This window comes from Mus caroli, chromosome 10 (genome assembly GCF_900094665.2).
Source record: "Mus caroli chromosome 10, CAROLI_EIJ_v1.1, whole genome shotgun sequence".
In the NCBI taxonomy this organism is placed as follows: domain Eukaryota; kingdom Metazoa; phylum Chordata; class Mammalia; order Rodentia; family Muridae; genus Mus; species Mus caroli.
The window spans coordinates 119,609,080-119,630,871 of NC_034579.1; the positions used below are offsets into that span (position 1 = coordinate 119,609,080).

The 21,792-nt window shown below is 50.0% G+C and overlaps 2 protein-coding genes across 7 annotated transcripts in view; one reads left to right on the top strand and one right to left on the bottom strand.

The window, feature by feature from the left end:
• Positions 1–7,831, bottom strand: part of Kif5a (kinesin family member 5A) — a 38,291-nt gene extending 30,460 nt beyond the window's left edge. The window contains exon 1 of the mRNA XM_021173508.2: positions 7,317–7,831. Coding sequence (XP_021029167.1) covers positions 7,317–7,445 — 129 coding nt within the window. The 5' untranslated portion in view covers positions 7,446–7,831. The remainder of the gene's footprint in view (positions 1–7,316) is intronic.
• Positions 7,832–9,130: 1,299 nt separating this feature from the next.
• Positions 9,131–21,792, top strand: part of Dctn2 (dynactin subunit 2) — a 17,769-nt gene continuing 5,107 nt past the window's right edge. The window contains exons 1-9 of one of the 6 annotated variants that reach the window (XM_029482389.1): positions 9,131–9,273; positions 12,318–12,386; positions 15,446–15,454; positions 17,354–17,359; positions 19,603–19,699; positions 19,883–19,944; positions 20,707–20,805; positions 21,174–21,334; positions 21,466–21,613. In XM_029482389.1, coding sequence (XP_029338249.1) covers positions 9,211–9,273; positions 12,318–12,386; positions 15,446–15,454; positions 17,354–17,359; positions 19,603–19,699; positions 19,883–19,944; positions 20,707–20,805; positions 21,174–21,334; positions 21,466–21,613 — 714 coding nt within the window. In that variant the 5' untranslated portion in view covers positions 9,131–9,210. Of the gene's footprint in view, positions 9,274–11,190; positions 11,438–12,317; positions 12,387–15,445; positions 15,455–17,353; positions 17,360–19,602; positions 19,700–19,882; positions 19,945–20,706; positions 20,806–21,173; positions 21,335–21,465; positions 21,614–21,792 lie in introns of those variants that run through there. The other 5 variants (XM_029482390.1, XM_021173562.2, XM_021173564.2 and 2 more) reach the window with 5 other exon arrangements.

Here is a 21,792-nt window from a genome sequence, read left to right on the forward strand (position 1 = left end):
CACTTTGTAGACCAGGCTGGCCTCGAACTCAGAAATCCGCCTGCCTCTGCCTCCCGAGTGCTGGGATTAAAGGCGTGCGCCACCACGCCCGGCTAATTTAAACATTTTTAAAGAGTTCAAAAATATCAAGAACAACAACCCCCCAACACACACAACCAACCAAAGAACAACAGAAACCAAACAGGAAATAAAAATTATTTTCTTAGAATGGTGAAGTAAGAATGATTTTTTTTTTTTTTGTATTTTCTATCTGCTTTTTGTCTTTAACTTTTTTTTTTTTTTTTTTTTGGTGTTTCAAGACAGGGTTTCTCTGTGTAGTCCTGGCTGTCCTGTAGACCAGGCTGGCCTTGAACTCAGAAATCCGCCTGTCTCTGCCTTCCAAGTGCTGGGACTAAAGGTGTGCACCACCACTGCCCGACCCAATGCTATTTAAAAAAAAAAAAAAAAGTCTACCTTAATTCTCTAACTTTGATCCACATCCATGTTTCTTCCACCCAGTGGTCAGAAACAGAAACACAGCACGTCTATCTCAGACCAATGACGTGCCTCTCTTCTCCTCCAATGATTCTCCACCATGCTGCCTGGAGCCAGGCATCCAGCCAAAGGGGGCTAAATATAACTTTCCACTCAGGCTGGTCCCTCCTGCCTCCCCCCGCCCCCCGGGAACACGGGAACCAACACACGCAAATCTACACACTTTCAAAACATTCCCAATGGTAGAATTCCAGTAAGCGCTGGATGAATAAGATGGCGGGCGCTCTCCAAATGCTGAAGCTGAGGCTTGCCTGGCTGGAAAGGAGTGCAGAGAGAAGATGGGCGGGGCTCTCAGGCCCGTGAGGAGGATAAAAGACACTTAAGACCTAAGGAATGGGTGCATTTACCATTCTTGTGATCAACCATGACAAATGTTATGACTTCATTGCTTCATATTTCTTGTCTGGCCCCTCAACCCCAATTTCTAGCTCTTTTTTATTGTTTTGGGGTTTTTTTTTTCACTTGTTTTGTATGGAGCCCAGCAGCCCCATGGCCTCAAACATGGTCTTCCTGCCTCCACCTTAAGTGATGTAACCTAAGATTTTTCATCTGCTAACCATGGTGGTACATGCCTGTATGCTCAGCACTGGGCAGCTGAGGCAGGGGGATCCCCAAGAGCTTGGGGTCAGTCTGAGCTACATATCATTTTTGTTTTGTTGGTATGTTGTGAGGTTTTGGTTTTGTCTTTTGTTTGGGAGCAGGACTTCACTGTGTAGTCCTGACTGGCCTGGAATTCACAGAGATTCACCTGTCTCTGCTCCCAGCGTGCTGAGATTAAAGGTGTCGTGTGTTAAAAAAGGATTTTTCTTGGAAGGTAAGGAAATTAACACAGAGCTGGTAAATGCCATTTGCTTGCTTCTGACAGGACCTTGCTAGGTAGCCCAGGCTAGCCTGCGACTCACAGTCCTCATTCCTGCCTCTGGGCTTCCAAGTGCTATAATCAGCACCACTGCAGCCATGCCCTGCTAGAAGGATGCCTTCTGATGGGCCACTGCTGCCGCTGCCCCGGCTTCTTCCGAAGTTTCAAATCACCACCCAGGTCTAGAATGTCCCCAAGGACCACACCCGTCCAAATTCCCAACACCAAGCACAGTCTCTGGAACCCAGCGACTCCCTGTGTTTGTTGAATAAACAGATATCGACTAGGAAGAGGTTTGGATGCAACCATTCATAAGAGGACAGAGTGTTTAGCACTTCCAAATTAGGCCTGTGCAGAGACAAGACATATTAAAAAAACGATTTCATTTACTTTTATCATATTCGTATGAGTGTCTCTTTACATGTATATATGTATGTGTGTGTACCATCTGCATGCCCAGTGCCTGTGGAGATCAGAAAAAGTGTAGCTGATTCCCTGGAACCGGAGTTACAGACAGTTGTGAGTTCCTATGAGGGTTCTGGGGACTGAACCCAGGTCCTCTGGAAGAGCAGCCAGTGCTCTTAACCTCTGAGCCATCTCCTCAGCAATTCCTTCCCCACCTTCTGTTTGTTTGGTTTGGTTTTTGGTTCTGGGGGACAACGTTTCTCTATGTAGCCTTGGCTGGCCTCAAACTCAGAGATCCACCTGCCTATACCTACCCTGTGCTGGGATTAAAGGCATGTGCCACCATGCGGCACCACGCCCTGGCTTCCATACCTTCTTTTTCAGACACGGTCTCCGTAGAGTCCAAGTTGGCCTCAGAGTTCCAATCCTCCTGCCTTAGCTTCCCGAGTGCTAGGATTCACAGGGCGTGCACCATAGCGCTCAGCTAACATTTTAGCTGTTAATCTGTTTATTTGGGGGCACACACCCGCAATGCCACTCGAGAGGCTGAGGCGGGAAGGGGGCCTCGAGCTTGAATGTGAACCACCCTGAACTACACAGTGACTTACAGGCCAGCCAGGGCCACACAGCAAGAATCTGTCTCAATGAACCAGGGCTGGCTAGATGGCTCAGCAGATAGAGGTGTCTGCTGCCAAACCACCTGACTGCCCGAGTTCCATTCACGGACTCACTGGGTGGACGGCGAGAACTGAACTCCTGCACGTTGTCCTGGGACCTGCACTGGTGTTCTGTGATGTGTGTACTCCAACTCCACTAATTAATTAATTTATTTATGTAATTTTAATAACCGAGGTTGGGAGGTGACCCGGTAAGTAAGAGCACAGCTGTGCATGCGAGAGAAGCTGGATCGAATCCATGTAAAACCTGGGCACGGCTGCCTGTGCCTGTAACCTTAGTATTGGGAGGTAGGGACAGGTGGATCCCAGGGGACCCCTGGCCACAATAGTAACTTCAGATTCAGTAAGAGACTGTCTCAAGGGAACAGGTGGCCAGTGACAGAAGAGGACGCAGACGTTCTCCTTTGGCCTCTGCATATAGGGATATGTGCATGCTCACTCTCTCACACACATGTGCATGCGCACACATACGTGCACACACTACATAGACTCCAACTCCCCAAGCAAACGCTAAAAGCAGAGATGATATCATGTGCCTATTAGCATGGTGCAGTTTGTGCACGGTGTCTCATGTAATGGGCACAGTAATCCTAGGGGTTAAGTATTGTTATTCTCACTTTATAAAAGAGGAAACTGAGGTTTGGGGTGGCCTGGCAGCTCTCCCACCGTCACACAGCTATGATATGGTGGGCACCGTTTCCATGCTCAGAGTGGCCATGGAACAGCAAACGCCAACCGTGAGTCATCTCCTCAGCTCCTCCTCCTTACAGCTTCACCTCTGCTTGTCGTCGCGTGGCCCTCCCCTCCCCAGCTGCACTTCTCAAACTGTTTTCAAGTAGAACCGGCCTTTCACCACTCCCTTGTCTAGCCTGGACACCACTGCAGGAAGGGTTCTCCGCGAGTCTCTTCAAGGGGCCTCCTTCCCCCTCCTCCCCCTAGTAACTGTACACCAGCCAATGGCAAAGCTTGGAGCTGAATGGTGACCTGTAGCATTAGCAATAGCCCTGCAGAGCCTCCACACCTCAGGGATGCTCTCTCCCAGCCCTGCAAGCTCCACACTCCCTCTAGCCTTCTCTGGAGACTCTCCTCACAAAGTCCCACAGTCGGGCGCCATGCTGTCTTTGAACCCTCTCTGGGTTCCCTTCATTAGTGTATGCACTGGCTCAGGAAGTTCCCAGAATCCCGTGATGACTTTGCATCACATGTGCTGATTGATGTTAATGGGGAGCCAAAATTAGGGATCTAGAGACCTACTTAGTTGTTGAGAAAGCCTTTGGTAGAACCCAAATCTTCAAGCACCAGGCTCTATTCTATGGTAACATCCTTGGGGGGTTGTTGCCATGGTAACGCTTGAGCGACACTAGCCACAATGAACACTGCCTCAGCTCTGCATCTTCCATGACACTTCCCTCAAAGCTAAAGAGACCCTTACTTTCCCTTCAGGACCCTTGAAGTCACGATGGTAGCACATGCCCGAGATCCCAACACTCAGGAGGCTGAGACAGGAGGATGGACAAAGTGCAGCCTGGAATACATAGAGTTCCAGACTGCGCCGAGGCATATGGGAAGGTCTGTCTCAAAAAACAAAACAGAGCAAAACTGGGCCAGAGAGATGGCCCAGTGGGTGAAAGTGCTGCTGGTATTATTAGTTCAGTTCCTAAGACCTACACGGGACAGAACACTGACTCCTGAAAGCTGTCCTCTGACGCTCACATGTGTGCTGTGGCACATGCATGCCCACCACAGGTATCATACAACAAAATACATAAGTGTCATGAAAAAAAACAATAACCCGGGCAGAGGTAGTGTATGCCTTTAATCCCAGCACTTGGGAAGCAGAAGCAGAAGCAGAGGCAGGGGCAGAGGGGCAGAGGGGCAGAGGGGCAGAGGGGCAGAGGGGCAGAGGGGCAGAGGGGCAGAGGGGCAGAGGGGCAGAGGGGCAGAGGGGCAGAGNGAGGGGCAGAGGGGCAGAGGGGCAGAGGGGCAGAGGGGCAGAGGGGCAGAGGGGCAGAGGGGCAGAGGGGCAGAGGGGCAGAGGGGCAGAGGAGCAGAGGAGCAGAGGCAGGTAGATCTCTGTGAGTTTAAGGCCAGCCTGGTCTACAGAGTGAGTTCCAGGACAGCTAGGGCTACACAGAGAAACCCTGTTTCAAAACACCTAAAAGCAGAATTCATTTATCTTTTAGGAGACCCGAGGAAAGAAGCTTTGGACAGCTGAAAAGGGGGGTGGGGGAAAGATTGACTTTGATTGATTTCTTGCTGTTCCCCTCCCCCACATCTGGCACGGATGCAGTGGTCCAGGCTGGAACAAAGATGAGCCCAGTGAAAACGTCAGACCAGATTCTAAGTGTAAAAGAGCAAACCAAGACAACAGCTCACACACACTGTGTCCCACCAGCCTTCTTCTGTGACAAGGACTGCTGACTTTGTCAAATCCCATTCCTTACACTTCAGAAAGAGATGAGGCCTACAGAGCTGTCTCTCCATCTTGCTGTTCTACCCTCTGCAAGCAGAATGCAGCCCAGCAACAGAAGGGCCTCTGAAGCCTAGAGCAACTACCTAACTGCAGGGCTTCGAGGAGAGGGGAGCACGTCACAGGAGGGATCAGAGGAGAGGGGAGCACGTCACAGGAGGGAGCAGGGCTGCTGGCTCTGGGGAGTTGTCCTCTCCCACTCAACCCCAGTGTGTCCTCCCTCATCTACCCAGACATTCCAAAGCGGCTTCTTCCACTCCTCAGTAGGCAGTCCCCCACCACCACACACACACAGAGCTGGAGTAGAAAACAAGGGAGAGGTGAGAGGGAGTTGCTGTGACTCTACTGGAGTCTTCAAGGACCTCCCCCAAAATACCGTGGCCATCCTTTGGCTGAGTGAAGAATGAACGTCCAGAATGCAGGCAGCTCTAAGGATGTTGCCTGAGACAAAATGGCCCCTATAAGAACTTACATCTGGAGTAAGAGACTAACAGGAGGCTTTCCTTGGGCAAGGGAAGATTCAGACTGAGTTAGAGCCCCATAAGGATTGGCAGAACAGATATAGAAGATCAGCTATGGAGCTGAGACAGAAGCTGTGTTACCAGGGAGCCATGGGTTTCTTTTCACCCTCCCCCTTCCCTGGTGTGTCACAGGCCAGGATCCATCCCACACCAGGATGACCCGCAGAGCCTAAAAGGAGTCCGTCTTCATAGAGCAGATAAAGCTGGAACAGGGACGGTAGCATTAAAGTAGACCCCGGTGGGTGTGCATCCCATGGCTACTCTCTCCTGGTTTTCAGTCTTTATAACTTGAAGGGACCTCAAGTTGCAAATTCTCCACTTAAGAAGCCAGCCAGCCAGGTTACTCAGAGAGAGGTGGGGTCCCCAGGGTTGATAGGGACTGTATTTTAACCTGGCCACACTGACCAAACAGCAAAGACCCTCGGGCAAAACAGAGATACTCTCCTGTGACAAAGGCACACATAATACAAAAAACACCCACGGAGTTCACTCTGTGAGACTAAGACAGGCTAGGGGTAGGAGCTTGGAGCTTCTCCTAGACACGATTACATTGCCTAACTCAGAAGGTGCAGGTGTCCCCTCTCTGGTTGCTTTATGCCCAGCACTGTGGACCAAGGCACTCAAGAGTCATCCTGACCTTGACGACTGCCTTCATAGCTGCTCCTCCCATCTGATACTAACAACAACTTCTTGGCTCAGTACCCCCAAAGTCCTACAGAACTGGACCTCAGATCCTCATACCCTGAAAGTCCTTAGCACCCTAAGAAAGGTGGAAGGAGCAAGACTGAGCGGCCCCTTTAGGCCATCACAATGGCCTGGAATGGAAATCTGGGGAGGTGGGGTGGCATAAAGGAAAACCATGTGAGTTTTGGAGTCACAGACTCAAGCTCAGTTCTGTAGACTAGCAGATCTACGGAGTCTCGGCATGACCTTGAGAAAGTCATTCAACTTCCTTGAACCTCAATCTCCTTGTCTGCAAAACGGAAGAATGAACACTGCTTACTGCAATCTTGAGACTTCAGTCCTAAGCACAGAACACCAAGTGCACAGAGAGTATTAATTCGCCTGACGATCTCCTTGGGGGAGGGCTGCCATGACGAGGTAGCACTCGCACTACCTTGTATTGGATCTTCAAGACTGAGATGAATAAGCAAGTATGTACAAACTCAGGATTTGGGCACTTTGACCTGGGAGGGCTTAGGATCTGAAATCCTCTTGATACTACACTCGGGATAGAAAGGCACACAGGCCCTTAGGATCCTAGAGGCTAACTCTCCAATTGGGTGTGGCATCCCTGTACTGCTTTCCCAGAAAACCCTTCACCAGATTTCTGCTCCCTCCCCCCAAGTCCAGGCAGCAACTACTTAAGGCGATGATGGAAGGGCTCGTCCTAGAACCCACTCCCATTCATTCCTCCACAGAGGCCCTAGACTTCTCATTTCCGATCTAGCCCATCCACTAACCTTCCCCTCCCTTCGTGGAGGTTAGGGTAGAGATGAGAGCCAATAACAAAGGGAAAATGCGCTTTCTCTAGGGGAGAGGGAAAACACCACAAAGGCAGGGAACTGGCTCTAAGGGGTGGGAACATTGCAAGAGAGTAGCAAAGACAAGTTGGGGTTCCTGATGACTGGAAAGGAGCCCCCTTCTACTCTGCAGAGACTTGGCTGCAGGCCTCGGCAGGCCACACCCAGTCATCCTGATGCAGGGGAGAGGAGGGGCTGCGGCGGAGTAGATGGAGGCTGAGCATCCCTGAGCTGCTGCAGGATGACAGGCAGAGGGACTAAGTCTTGGGGGTGAAAAGATTTTTGCATCCCGCTTCCTCCTCTAATTCCTTCGGATGTAGCACTCACCCCAATAATGACGCTGTCGTCCCCTTGGAAAATGGGGATGAACTTGTCCCCCCGCAGAATCTCGGCCTGGTTCAGGGGCCGAAATCGGCAAAGCACCTTGATGCTGCATTCGTTGTTAGTCTCCGCCATGGTGGTCGACGACGACGAGGGGCTGGGCGCGTCTCCGACTGCAAGGGTAGCGTGTGCTCCGGAGGAAGGGGACGCTGGGCTGGGGTCGAGGCAGAGGACAGGTGATCTGTCGCTGAGGCCAAGGGAGCAGCTGGAACGCCTCGGCGAAGATGCGCTTTCGGTGTCCTGCGGCACTGGGCGACCTGGGCGTCTGGTCCTCTCGCCGCGCTGTGCCTCTCCGCCCCTCGCGCTGCAGCCGCGCTGCGGGCCTGGGCGGGGCGCGCCGGAGCCGCGGGGGTGGGGTTTCCTTCGCAGGGGGTGATCCTCCGGACAGAGACCACTCCAAGGTGGAGTTTGACTTAGGCTCACCTGGTTCCTTGATTTGGAGGCTCGCGAATAACCTTGTCCTCACCCCTTCCCCACACAGCTCACTTTGCTACACTCGACCTGTCTGCTCCTCCTTAGACTCCACCTACAGGAATGGAAAAGAGGACTAAGGTGGGCCTGTCGCCTGCCTGGGAAAGAGCACCTACGGGCCTCCCATTCCCTTAATTCCAGAACACACACCCCCGCCAAAAAAACCAAAACCAAAACCAAAACCAAAAACAAAAAACAAACAAACAAAAAAACCCCACCCATTACACCCCACTTTTCATATTTAAATCACACTTATCCTCCCTTTCCCAGCCTCTTTCTGCTCCTCAGATGTACAATGAGCCAGTGAGCCTTTATGGGTGCGAAGCTACAGAAGTGAAGTCTAGATCCCATGGCATGGAGAAAAGACAGGCAGGTCTTGCCTACTCCTCTCCCTTTCTTCACAGAAAGTGCTACCGTCTGGTGATAATCAGGTGGTAATAATATAATATATAATAGAAGTAAATATAATATAATAATAGAAGGGAAGACAAGCTATCTTCCAGCCATTCAGGGACAGATGGAGTTCTCATCAAGACCTCTAAGGTTGGGGTGGGATATGGGTAGGCAGGGCAGCTTTTGCAAGAGAACAGGCGTGTAGCAGCCTGAGGAAAGGAACAAAGGGCCAGAGGTCCTGCTGTGAGGAGCTTCCAGGGCAAAGAGTTACGTTTGGGTCTCAGACAGGCTCAGTATCTCTGTGTGTTTACTGCCCTAGTTACCTTTGGACAGAGTCTCCATTCTTTTCTTCTCCCAGTTTCCACACCGGAAGAAAAGAAAGAAAGAAAGAGAGAGAGAGAGAGAGAGAGAGAGAGAGAGAGAGAGAGAGAGAGAAAGAAAAGAAAAGANAAGAAAAGAAAAGAAAAGAAAGGAAAGGAAAGGAAAGGAAAGGAAAGGAAAGGAAAGGAAAGGAAAGGAAGAAAAGAAAAGAAAAGAAAAGAAAAGAAAAGAAAAGAAAAGAAAGGAAAGGAAGAAAAGAAAGGAAGAAAAGAGGACAAAGAGCCAAGCCCAGAGAGTTCTTGTCCTGTCTCCTCCGCAGCCCAAAACAGGAACACCACGAGCTGGTCAAATTGATTTCGCTCAATGTCACAGCCTCTGCTTGTCAACAGAGAGCTCGGATGCAGGGCTTGAGGTTCCAGCCAAGGGGAGGATGGGGTGATGGGAGAAGGCAGAAGGGAGGGGGTGGAGGCCTTGACTCAGAAACTGGCCAGTGTCTAGGGTCAGTTAGCTATTATGGGGGAAGGGTGAGAGGGCGGTGGCCTAGACAAACAAGCCCTAACCGGCCAGATACCAGCTGAGCCGGGCCTTCACTAGTCACACTCGTTGACTCTTAAGGGAACCGACAGAAAGAAGCCCAATACATGACCTGGAGCTCATGGTGACAGAGGCCGAGGCTTGGGCAGAAGTCAGGAATGAGAATGGCGAGTTCCTAATTCAGGTACGCTACCCTCGGTCGTTTGGCACTATTTCTGAAGGTTGCAGCATCTTGCAAGCTCAGGAAATATACCAACGTCCAGCCTCTAGAGGCAAGGAGGTGGCATCCTTAGTGACTTCAAAATGACAGTTCAGAGAGGCAAGAGTTCAGTGGGTATGTGTGCCCACACATGCCCCCAACAAGGTTTTTATACAGCTGCGTCAGTTCATCCTCTATTTTCCGTTATTTTAATTTTTGAGATGGGGCCTGGCCGGGGGGTGGGGGTGGGGGGGTCCTTACACAGGCTAGCCTGTTCCTGTATTCTTCCTACCCAGGCTACCAAGTGCTGAGAATATATGTGGACAGCACTGTGTCTGGCTTGAGGACTTCGTTTTATCCTGAGTGTGCCTTTTTATTTCTCTACTAGCACATAGTAGGTTTTCTATTTGTCTCCCACCTCCCATCCCAGCCCCAACCCCCTTCCTCCTTCTCCTCTTCTGTTCTTGTTTTGAGACAGTTGGAGCTACATAGAGATTCTGGGACTCACTAGACCAGGCATGTGCCACCACACCCAGCCTATCCTTCTGTTTTAAAAATGGGTCAGTGAGATGGCTCAGCAGGTGAAGGGGCTTGCCACACAACTGAGTTTGATCTGCAGGACCCCCATGGTGGGAAGAGAAAGCAGATGAATAACAGCTGTCCTCTGATCTCCACACTTATGTGTGTGCACACACCACACACACACACACACAAAGAAACAAATTAAATGAAATAATTGGGGTTTCTATTGTCATGCATTGATGTGGCAAAGTAAGATTACCCATACTGTATCTCTCTTCCAGAAAGATTGGTTGTTGACTGGACCCAAAGCTACTATATGTAAGGTCCTGAGTTCAATCCCCAGCCCTGAAAAGTGAGTTCCAGGCCACCCTGAACTATAGTTTGAGACCTGTGTCAAATTCCTTCCTCCTAATTTCTGGGGAACTATTAATGAAATTGATGACCATCATGGAGAGTTTAGTCAGACTGTGTGCCAGCGCTTTTTCATTTAAGATGTCCAGACTTTTGAAGAAAAAAAGAAGAAGAAATAGCACCCTCAGACGAATTTGGGTTTCAGATTATTATATGCATATCAGAAATATAAGAAGCATGCTTATACTAACAATTGTTAGTTATTTACCTGAAATTAACTTCTATAAAATTGTCATTATTTATTTATTTTATGTGTATGGGTGTTTTGTTTGCATGTATGTCAGTGTACCACGTGTGTGTATGGTGCCCTCAGAGGCCAGAAGAGGGCACCTGGTACTGGAGTTATAAATGGTTGTGAGCCACTATCCGGATGCTGGGGATAGATCCCAGGTCCTCTACAAGAGGACTGTGCTCTTAACCCCTGGGACATCTTTCCAGCTCCTGAAATTAAAATTTAACTAGGGACCCTCTATTTTGTCCAGAAGCCCTAACCTGAAAAGATGGCCTCACTTTTCTATTCTTTAAATGTTTACTAAATCTTGCTGTTGTTTACAACGTGGAGAGCTGTGTGGTTTCATGTAACCAATATCTAGGTTTTCTAAAGCAGGAATTATGAAACTCCTTTCAGCCGGGCGTGGTGGCGCACGCCTTTAATCCCAGCACTCGGGAGGCAGAGGCAGGCGGATTTCTGAGTTCGAGGCCAGCCTGGTCTACAAAGTGAGTTCCAGGACAGCCAGGGCTACACAGAGAAACACTGTCTCGAAAAACNAAAAAAAAAAAAAAATAAATAAATGAAACTCCTTTCATAGACTATTAAGAACGAAAGGAGATAAACTGTATGCAATAGCTCCCTAACGTTGTTATTGTCGCTCCCTGCCCAAGCCCCAGAAGACCAGGACTACACATCCCACAATGCTAGGCGGCGTCTCCTCGCCATTACCTCATTCCCTGTCGCTCTCACCAATCCCAGCCTGTCCAGGGGTGTGGTAGCCGGCTGTCCTCGCGACTTTTGCTGTCCCCCGCCTCCTGCCGGCCTGCTCCTGTCGCGAGACTTTCTGCTCCTCCGCCGCTCCCCTTATCGTCGCCTTTGCTGGGGACCCGGACCCAGCCTCTCCCCCACTCGGTCACCAGCCCCGGCTCCTCCGAGGCCTCGGTCCCCCAGCCCCGCCTCGCCGCCGCCATGGCGGACCCTAAATACGCCGATCTCCCCGGCATTGTGAGTACAGGGCCGGGCCCGGCTCCCCAGACCGCGCCCCCGACCTCCCGAGGACCCCCAACAAGAAGCCAGCCCACGACCCCTCCCGCTGGCAGTCCCTTAGCCCCAAAGGTTCCCGCCGCTCGACCTTCGACGGCCCGCAGCACCTTCTGGACTCCAGACCGGACTGGGCCGGGCCGTTGGACCGCGTCGGGCCCCCTTTCTGGCAGTAGCCGGTTTCTCTGCCCAGAAATCGCCTCCGGGCGCTTACCACTTGAGCCCGAATGTCTTTACCGTCCATGTCAACAGTGCCCTTGTCGCCCCAAATTTCCCGATTGCCCGCCCCCGCATCCTGACTCCAGCCGTACTCACCAGGCCACTTGGGGGCTTTCATCTTGCCAGGGAAGAGGTCACTGTTGCAGAAACCTTGTGCCAGTGGGGAGCTCTGTGCATTGCGAGCACCTGTGTGCTTGCTCCTCGTGCACAAGCCGGCATGTACCCTCCGTTGATGCTGCCCTCTGCATTCTCAGGGTTGGGGGCGGGGGGTTGGCACACCGGACCTTGAGAACTAAGGTCCTGAGTCACTCTCAACCCTTGTACAGTGATGTGCAGGGCCTCAACTCAAGAAACCCTCACCAGATTAGGACAAGATAATTACCAAGGACTGGCCTCTCAGCCATGTTCAGGGTAGCGTCTTTCTTTCACTATGGACGTTTTATCCCAGATCCCAGTTTGTACCTGTGGTCATCCCACTGGATGAAACGGACATAGAGTTGACAGGGGAGGTGGAGGGCAGAATCCTTGAATGACAGTCAGGTTTTGCAGTACCTTGTTCAAAGGAAATGGGATAAGAGATGAATGCTGGGTAATGAGTTTGGGTGGTCACCGCTTCTCCCTACAGGCCAGGAACGAGCCAGACGTTTATGAAACCAGCGACCTACCTGAGGATGATCAAGCAGAGTTTGATGCGGTAAGACTGTGTGCTACCTCAGGATCCCTCTGGACTCTGACCTTTCTCCCCAGTTACACAGTTACATACAGGTCCTTTTCCTTCTCTGGCAAGCCACAACAATAAGTGGGTATGCCAACCCCAGCCTGGATGGTGTGGAGGTCTCAGGGCTTTCAAAGGCCTTGCCCAGCAGCTGGCAGCCATCAATGAACAATACCAGAAAGGAGAGTCGAGCCAGTGAGATTACAGCTAACAAGACCTGTAAAACCCAAGTCTTATTAAATACAATTGAGATATCTCAAAGCAGTTACATTCTGGACTAGTGATTAGTTAGTCCCCAGGGTCTAATCTGTGCATTGAATTATAAAGCTTGAACATAGTAAATCGTTTAAGGTTGGAGTAGACATTTTTGTTGTTGTTGTTGTTTTTAAGATTTATTTTATTTATATGAGCACGCTGTAGCTGTCTTCAGACACTAGAAGAGAGCATCAGATCCCATTACTGATGGTTGTGAGCCACCATGTGGTTGCTGGGAATTGAACTCAGGACCTCTGGAAGAGCAGCCAGTGCTCTTAACTGCTGGGCCATCTCTCCAGTCTGACCCTTTTTATTTTATAAGATATTTCACTCATTAAATTAAATTCTCATTAGTATTTAGCAAGAACTTGAATTTGAACAGCCATTAGGGAAGGTGGAAGCAAATGACGTGGAAATGTCAGAAAACCACACACCTGGTCAGACCAAGATCATTTTGAGGAATAACATAAATACTGTAATCAGCAGAGAAAAGACGATAGTAATATATTAAGTCTGCTCTGTGTGCTCTGAGGAGTCAGGGGCGGGGGGGACACACTTTAACCAGGAATTTATTCATTCTGTTTTGGTTTTTGCCAATTGCAGAGGAAGAGATGCCCCAAAGGAGCCCTTTTACATGACTATTAGACTGTGTATAGGAAGTATAGGAGTTAGGATACGTATAGGTAACATAAGAGAAAGCCCAGGGTGAATGAACAGCAGTCAGTACAGTCCTGGGGGTACAGAGGTCCAGCGATGACCTCTATAGATTGTGTTGTATTAGCTCCACAGCAAACTGAGCTGAGCTAGGCTGGGCTCTCACTGATGCTAGGAGATCTCAGTGGAGGCGTGGCCAGAGTCATGGGGACCTGGTCAGCAGGCCCAGTGTGTGTGTGTCCGTCCTGTGGCCGTGTCTGTGGGGCTGGTTACTTGTGAGGAATGTTGGCAGCTGCCTTACACTGGCATGGCTTGGCGTGCTCACTTATTCCTTATCTTGTTCTCCCGTGTGGAAGTGCTTCCTACACTGTGGGAATAACTTCCTGTCCCTTCCCTCCACAGTGTGCTCCTGGTGGCTTCTGTATCTGCTGGCATGTCAGTCTGCCGATCCCTCTTCCCCCAAAGCTTATTATCTGGGGATAATGCAGATGGTATCTGAGTGTGACACTGTCACTCCAAGAGGTGTCTCCGTTAACTCTGTCCTCAGAGCAGGAGAGTATAAGATGAGGAGTGAGCTCAGAGATGCCTCAGAACCTCAGCCTGTAAAATACCAAGCTTGCAGGGAGAGGATAAGACTGTCGGCTGGTCACTGTGATGTAGACAGACAGTGGATATGGTGACTGCAGCTCCTCCCATTGTTGTGTCTCAGCCAGCTTGTCAGAGAGGAGCGTGTGTGGAGACAGACCCTCAGCACATCAGAAGCCCTGAGAGCTAAGTTACTTCCTGATGTCAGCTAATGTCTCTGGCTCCTACATGTCCCTGTGGGCCTTAGGAAGGCCGTGTTTGGAAAGTCAGCTGCACATAATGGCTCTGCTGCTGCCCATAATGCTGACGTAAATGTGCAGCCTGAGGAGCATCCCCAATCCAGAGACACTGTGGCTCTGAGGCCTGGATGCTGGCTGGGAGCCTGTCCATGTCTCATCTGCGGCTGGACCAGTCGCTGCAGGAACCTCCAGATTGTTTCCAACTTTAATTTTATTTGTTTTCAAATTAAGTATAAATATTTGTGAGGGGGAAAAAAACTGTTTAAGGCTGTGTAGTGAAAAAGTCCCCCACTTCTACCTGCCCCTCAGTTTTGTTCCCTGGGGACAACCAATATGGCCAATTTGTAAATAATTTTAAGGTCTGCAAATGTTAATTTATTTTTTATTTTATTTTTGAAACAGGCTCTCACTTGTATTGCCCTGTCTGGCCTAGAACTACCTATGTAGTTTTATGTAGCACAGGCTGGCCAAGTGCTAGGACTTAAGACATTTGCCACCACACCTAATTTCCAGGTGTTACTCTAAGGGAATATCAAGTAGAATGGCCCAGTGGCCCTTCAGTGTCTTTAATCTTCCTTTGATTTCTCTACTGCCAAGAAAATAAAAAAATAAAGTTACTGTGGAAGTAAATAATATTCTTTAGACCTTAATTGCTAGTTTAACTTAGACATTAATGTACTATGATGTCCATAATGGGAAGGCTGGGGCAGGAAAGAAGTAGATTTGGTTTGTTTGTTTTCAAATGATCCCAATTTTTCTTCTATTTCTTTAAAACAATTTTAGCCGGAAGTAAAGTATTTTACAACAGGAATGGGCTGGAAAAAAACCGAGGCTGGCAGCCCTTCCCTTCACAGTATGGGAAGATCTACATCTCAGCCACGCCCTGGCTGTCTGAGACAATGGCTTCTCAGAGTGGCCTCTTTGGAAAGCCACCTCCCAAACTGAATGCCCTCCTGGGGCCCACAGCCTGCCTTGGGTCCTGAAAGCACTCTGCTTATGGCTTAACCAGAGAAAATGAAGGACGCCTCAGAAGAGCAGGACTCAGCTTCTCCCACCCTGTATGGTATAGCTACTCCGAGGCCATGGAGAAGGAAGATTTCTGAGTCTACTTGGTGCCCCCCCCCCCAACTGAGGCATGCCCCACCCCTGCCCAAAATTAGCCTTCTGTCTGAGGTTTGCTCTCTCACAGTTTCGAGTCACAGAGGGAGCTGACTGTGTTCATTGACTGTTGCTGCAGTTTACTTACTGAGTTTTTCCTAATGCTTCCCCCCGTCCTCCCTCCTCACCACCCTGCCTGGACACTAGTTTGCACAAGTAAGGCCATTCAGTGCTTCTTCTCTGCATGTTTGTTCATTTGCCATCTTGCATGCAATGCTCTGCCTCTTTGCAATTGTTGTAGCTGATTGTTTCAAATTCCAAGGAGTCCCTGTTTGGGTCTTGCTGGCCTTATATTTAAAGATCATTAATCAAAGTTTAGAAACACAACTGTGATGCACGAATCATTGTGAATCATTGTCTCTTCACCTTATGAGGTCTGCAGAATAAAACTGGAAGGAAGGAGGGAGTCAAAACATGGAGGCCTTTAAACATAGGGTATAGGCTTGGAAGGAGTTGCAAGAAGAAATGTTTATGAGCTGGCCTTCAGCCATTGTAGACAAGGGTGGAGAGCAAGGGGGAAAGCCAGACCCTTGCTCCCACTTCCTCCTTGTTTGTCAATTATTGGACGAGAAAGGCCCATTTTGATATTCTCCAATGCTAAGCCTTTGTCGAGAAGCAGGATGGGAGAAGGTACTCTGTGTGATTTTAGGATAATAATTTGGGTTACCTGTGTTTCCCGAGTTTTTCTGTTTCTGTATTCCTTGTTTAGAAATGATGGGCTACCAGCATTATACTGGTCCGTCCTGGACAGTTTTATTCTACAGCTCTCTCCATGTTTCTTGTCACCATGGTTCGGAAGTCCCCCTGGCTGAAGTATTGCATAGAGCCTGAACAGCCTCAGCAGAGTGGCCTCCGTCCCTGTCTGATTTAGAACCTTAGGGTTAGTTCTCTGAGGCAAGGCCACTTGGCCAAACAACCATGAATGAGAGGTAGTGGGAGCCAGGGTCCAGGTGAGCTGGACCCAGGATCAGAGCACTTAGACATTTCTAATTTTCTGTTGTATATCAAATTTCTAGGATAACTGTTTCTACTACATATTTTAGGAGTTATGGCCTGACCCTCATCCTCTCCCAACCCCCATGCAGATAGGCTTGGTATATACAGCACACACCACTGCTCATGCCTGTTGTGGGTTTTTGCTGGATTGCTTTGTTTTTTTGCCTCTTCCCTCTTGGTTTGAACTTCACTTGCAGTCCATGGTCTCCCTCTTCTTGATTTTTTTCCCAAGCCTGCTTTTAGCTTGGTGAGAGCAAGTTAGAAACAAGTACAGTACCTCTGTTTCTCTTGTAGCTCTGCGTGTGTTCCTGTGGGTGCTTATGCCCACTTGTGTACAGGGACATTGTAGGACCATGGAGTCACTGAATGTGGGCAAAAGAGGCCAAAATAAAAGGAGCTGCAACTGGGCTGGATGACCTGTTAGGGAGGAAGTGCATGTCTGTCCCTCACGCGGGTTTTCTCACATACGATGTCAACCAGCCCTCCACCTTTCCACCCATCCATCAGCAGAGCTAGAGAGGCAGGGCACACAGTTGGAGTCCACCAGTCTGCTTGGAAGTAAGATCTAGACATTAGCCACGTGAACTACTAAGGGAGAGCCTCCCTTGAGGACTGTGGGCGCTCGCTCAGGTCAGGTCCCCTGAGTCTCCACCTTCTCTGTGTCACATCCTGCCATTTCTATAGCTTCCCCTCACCTGAGCCTTCTCTTTTGCACTTCCTGTTCTGCCTCAGCTTGTAGCAGCTAACTCCTCATGTCCAGCACTCACTCCCCGATGGCTGCTGCTAAATGGCAAAGCTCCACGCATCCTCAGCACCAGAGAGGAAAGGGTCTCCAGGTCTTCCTTCTTTTGGGGCACATTCTGACCTCAGCTAGAAATCTTGGCCCCCAAATTTTGATAGGTTCCCCTGGGGCTCTGTGGTGCAGTGTTTGAAGACTCATGTAGTGCATGTGACAATTTGCTAATAACAATTTTGTCTTTTTTTTCCCTCCCTCATCCCTCTCCCCCACACCCTTTCCTTTTTAACTCTTGATTTTCTCACCTCTGGGGAAACCACAAGGAGCTGGTAAGAAGCCCAACCTTCTGTCTGCTTTTTTAATGGGGTGTGCTGTGGTGGGCAGGTGTTTCTATCCTTTCATCTCTACTAAACCTTTGACCTCCTAGTCTGTCCCACACTCAGCACCCATTCCTGTCTCACAAGACACAGTAGTGGCATGGCAGGTCTGAGATGCTGAAGGCCAGCATGTGTGGCCCTCCTGGCCCAGGCTTTCTACAGCAACTGCTGAGACCCACTGAGCCTCTCCTCAGTGCTGGCCCTTGTTGTTCCCAGCTCTCCCTACTTAAGGAAGCTATTAGACGCAGGCTGTCCCTCTGTCCCTCATAGAGCACTTTCTCTTCAGGTTGTGCCCTGTGCCTTTTCCTTTCCTTTTCTTTTTTCATTTGTGTGTTTGTGGTAGCAGAGGTCTAGCGCAGGGGCTCAAGCCTGCAAGGTCAGTCCTCCAGCACCAAGCGACAGCACCAGCCTTTCATCCCTCCTCTTTTCTTTTTTTTTTAAGATGGGATCTCACTTTATAGACTAGCTCGACCTGGAACTCAAAAGGGACCCAGCCTTCTTGGTGCTGGGATTAAAAGCGTGTTCTGCTGCTGGCTGGCCATCTTTTTAAGAAGTTGGTTTTTTTGGTTTTGTTTTTGATTTTGTTTTTGAGTAGAGTCTTGGGATCCTAGCTGACCTGGAACTCAGAGTGAAGACCAGGCTGGCTGCAGACTTGTAGCTATCCTCCTGCTTCAGCCTCCCAAATGGTGGGATTACAGTGTGAGCGTCTTCCTGGGTGCTGGGATTACACGCCTGTGCCGCCATGCTTGTCTGAAAAGGGGCCTCTGCCTTGTTGGCTTTTATGGAGAGAAACCATGTTTCCAGGAGCCAGCAGCACAGCGGTGCTTGCCTGTCTTGAGCTGCTGTCCTTAGGCAGTTTAGAGACCAGAAACCACATGGCTACTTGGCAAGTGGGGACTTCTGAGGGGAAGGGGTGAGGGGGACTCCGATGTCTCTTCTCTCCACTGGGCCCTTGTCTTGTCCCTCTGCCTAGCAGCTGCCTGAAGGGAGGGAAGCTGCTGCTTTGTCCTCGCCTTCTCTCTTGTCCTCAGCCTGAGGCTGCCACCCACGCCCACCACGTTCCCCCTGTGACTCTGGAGAGGAGAAGATGGAGCCTCCTCGTAGCCATTGCTCTCTCTCCTGTCCTGGTTCGCCTCCCTGTTCCCCACACACCCACACACAGGCAGAGAGAGCACCTAAGCTCACACCTAAGAGATGGGCCCAGGCCTGTTCTTTTTCTTCTCCAGGAAGGAAGGGATGGAGGGAGGAAGGAAGGAAGGCAGGCAGGCAGGCTTTTCTAAGGGATTCTAATGTGCAGCAACCCGATTGAGCTTCATTTCCTAGATTCAGGGAGATGTCAACCCCTAACAAAACAGCACTCCTAGGCACCTCCCTTCCTTGAGCACTGTAGTGGCCTTCCCCGGTTGGAAGATGTAGTTGTTGATGTGTAAGAAGGAATGTCAGCCTCAGGTCTAGGGTTCGGTGTTTCCCCTCTCTGCATGTGCCTGACTTGATTGATTGGGTGCAACAGAGTGGTCTAGTAGCCAGGGCGCGTGCCACGCTTCTCAGTGCTGAGGGCTATGTACAGCCCTTGCCTAAGGTGCTCCTGGGACACTCGTAAGGTGTCCCTTTAATAGTAGCCCGCTGAGCTGTTGCTGCTCCTCCATATCCCCTGAGCTGTCTGGCCCCACAGTAGCCCAGAAACCAGGCTTCTAAGCACACACTCTGCCAATAGTTGTCTTCTATCTATGAGTTGATATCTTACTTGTACAGATGAAACCTGCCATTTTACATTGAGAATATTGCCCTTGCCTCCTTCCCGTCCAGCATGGGTGAGGAGTCAGCTCTAAGTGGACTTGTTTAGCCAGGGAAGATTTACTTTTGGGAGGGGGAGGTCAGGAGAGGTCAAGTTTGTTTCTTGCCCTGAGTGCATGGTGTATGCCAGATAACTGGGAGGGGCTGAGGGAGGGGAAGCTTATGTACAGAATGGGTGGGGGAGGTCACACCGCCTCTGTCCCTAGCTAAATCAGGGTGTTAATATTTATACTACCAAGGCTCCAGCTTTACCAGGAAGCTTCTCTTTTCCCAGGCTGAGCCTGAGTGGGAGGCTTGGAATCGAGCCCCCCTTCTTTCTCCTTGGAAAAATAGAGTACAGTGTCTTAGTAGTTTGGGGGCTTTGTCGGATAGAAGAAATGCTAAGGTCCCTGTCCCCTCAGGAGGAACTGAGCAGCACAAGTGTGGAACACATCATTGTCAACCCCAACGCTGCCTACGACAAGTTCAAGGACAAGAGAGTGGGGACAAAGGGGCTTGGTGAGCCTGGGCTGGAGGCTTGGGGAGGGGGTGCGGGGGTGGTCCTAGAGAGCGAACATGCTGCCTGAGCCCTGAGGATCCGATCCCTTGTGGAGCCTTCTGGGAACAGCCCTTACAGTCACCTTGGTCTGGGGCTGAACTGGGCCTAGACCAGCCCACTCAGTAGTCTTCTTCTCTTGACAGATTTCTCAGATCGCATTGGAAAGACCAAGAGGACAGGATATGAGTCTGGAGACTATGAAATGGTTTGTTGTGTGATGACCATGGGTGGTGAGCCTGCAGGGGAGTGAGCAGTGTTAAGCTTTGGGCTTTGTTTCTTTATTTTAAATTTCTCTCTTATTTTTTTGTCTTTGTTTTTTGATTTGGGGGATTATTATTATTTTGTTGTGTTTTTGTTGATGTTTCAAGGCAGGGTTTCTCTGTGTAGCCCTGGCTGTCCTGGAACTTGCTCTGTAGACCAAGCTGGCCTCAAACTCAGAGAATCATCTGCCTCTGCCTTCCAAGTGCTGGGATTAAAGTCTTGTACCACCATACTTGGCTTTGGTTTTTGTTTTGTTTCTTTTTAAGATTTATTTATTTTTATATTGTGCAAATGAGTATTTACCTGCATGAATGTACCATGTGTGTGCCTGATGTATGGAGAGACCAGAAGCAAGCATTGGATTCTGTAGAAATAAGGTTACAGACGGTTGTAACTCACCAGATGGCTGCTGGGAACTGAAGGTCTCTGATGGCAGCCAGCGCCCTCAGCTGCTGAGCCTGAGGGATGTAGTCTTAGTCTGAGTGTGTCTGGGTGGCGTCCACGCAAGATACACTTGAGAGTGTTGTGCTCCCTGCTACAGTTCTGGAGTCTCCAGACCTCTGTTGTCTCCCTCTCTTCTGTAACTTGAGGGTAGTGAGGATCCAGGTGGAGGAGGGATACCTTACGACTTAGGTCCAAGGTTTGGATTAACTCCGAGGGCTCCCTCCAATGGGACAGGTAACATCAACTTCCTCCTTGTCTCTAGCTTGGAGAGGGTCTGGGAGTGAAGGAGACACCACAGCAGAAGTACCAACGACTACTGCATGAAGTCCAAGAGCTGACAACTGAGGTGGAGAAGATCAAGGTAACGTCCGTACCCTGGCTTCTGAGTGACTGGGCTGTGAGGTTTCCAGAGCTGGGAAATACAAATCTATATTTAACATTGTTAAATTCAGTGCTGTTCTAAAATCTATCCTGGGCACGTGGCAGTGGTGGCTGGAAAGATTAAGAGCACTGGCTGCCCCTTCGGAGGATCCAGGTTCTATTATCAGCACCCATTTAGGGCCTCACAACCATCTGTAACTCTAGTCCCATGGGATCTGATGTCCCCTTCAGGCCCTTATGGCCACCGCATGCATGCAGATACATAAAGTAAATAAAACAGCCTGGCCATGGCTTTCTAAGGTTGCTTTTTTTCTCACTTCCATCCTGTCTTACGGACTCCTCCATCAGACGACAGTGAAGGAGTCCGCCTCCGAGGAGAAGCTCACCCCTGTGGTGCTGGCTAAGCAGCTGGCCGCCCTGAAGCAGCAGCTGCTGGCTTCCCACCTGGAGAAGCTTCTGGGGCCAGATGCTGCAATCAACCTTGCCGACCCAGACGGAGCCCTAGCTAAGTGAGTGGGACGGTGCAGGACAGGAGGGAGGTGGTCTAGCCATTCTTTAATGAGAATTGTGAGGCAGAAGAGAGATTGAAATAGCCCTCATCCTTTGGGTCTGGATATTCTCACTTGTTCTTGTGCCCCAGGCGCTTACTGCTGCAGCTGGAAGCAACTAGGAGCAGCAAAGGCAGTTCAGGGGGGAAGGCTACAGCTGGGGCCCCCCCAGACAGCAGCCTGGTCACCTACGAACTCCACTCACGGCCTGAGCAGGACAAGTTCTCTCAAGCTGCCAAAGTAAGTATGAGGGAAGCATAGGTTGGGAGCTAGGGAAAAGTCAGGTAGTGTAGGCTGGGAGCTAGGGAGGGAGGTGCGTGCGGCCTTTGCAGGGCCAGGCCTAGGGAGGGAAAGCTTTTGAGTCCTTGGAGAGCTTCGGACTCCTCCTGAAGTCTTACTCGCTGTATCTCCTTGCGTTT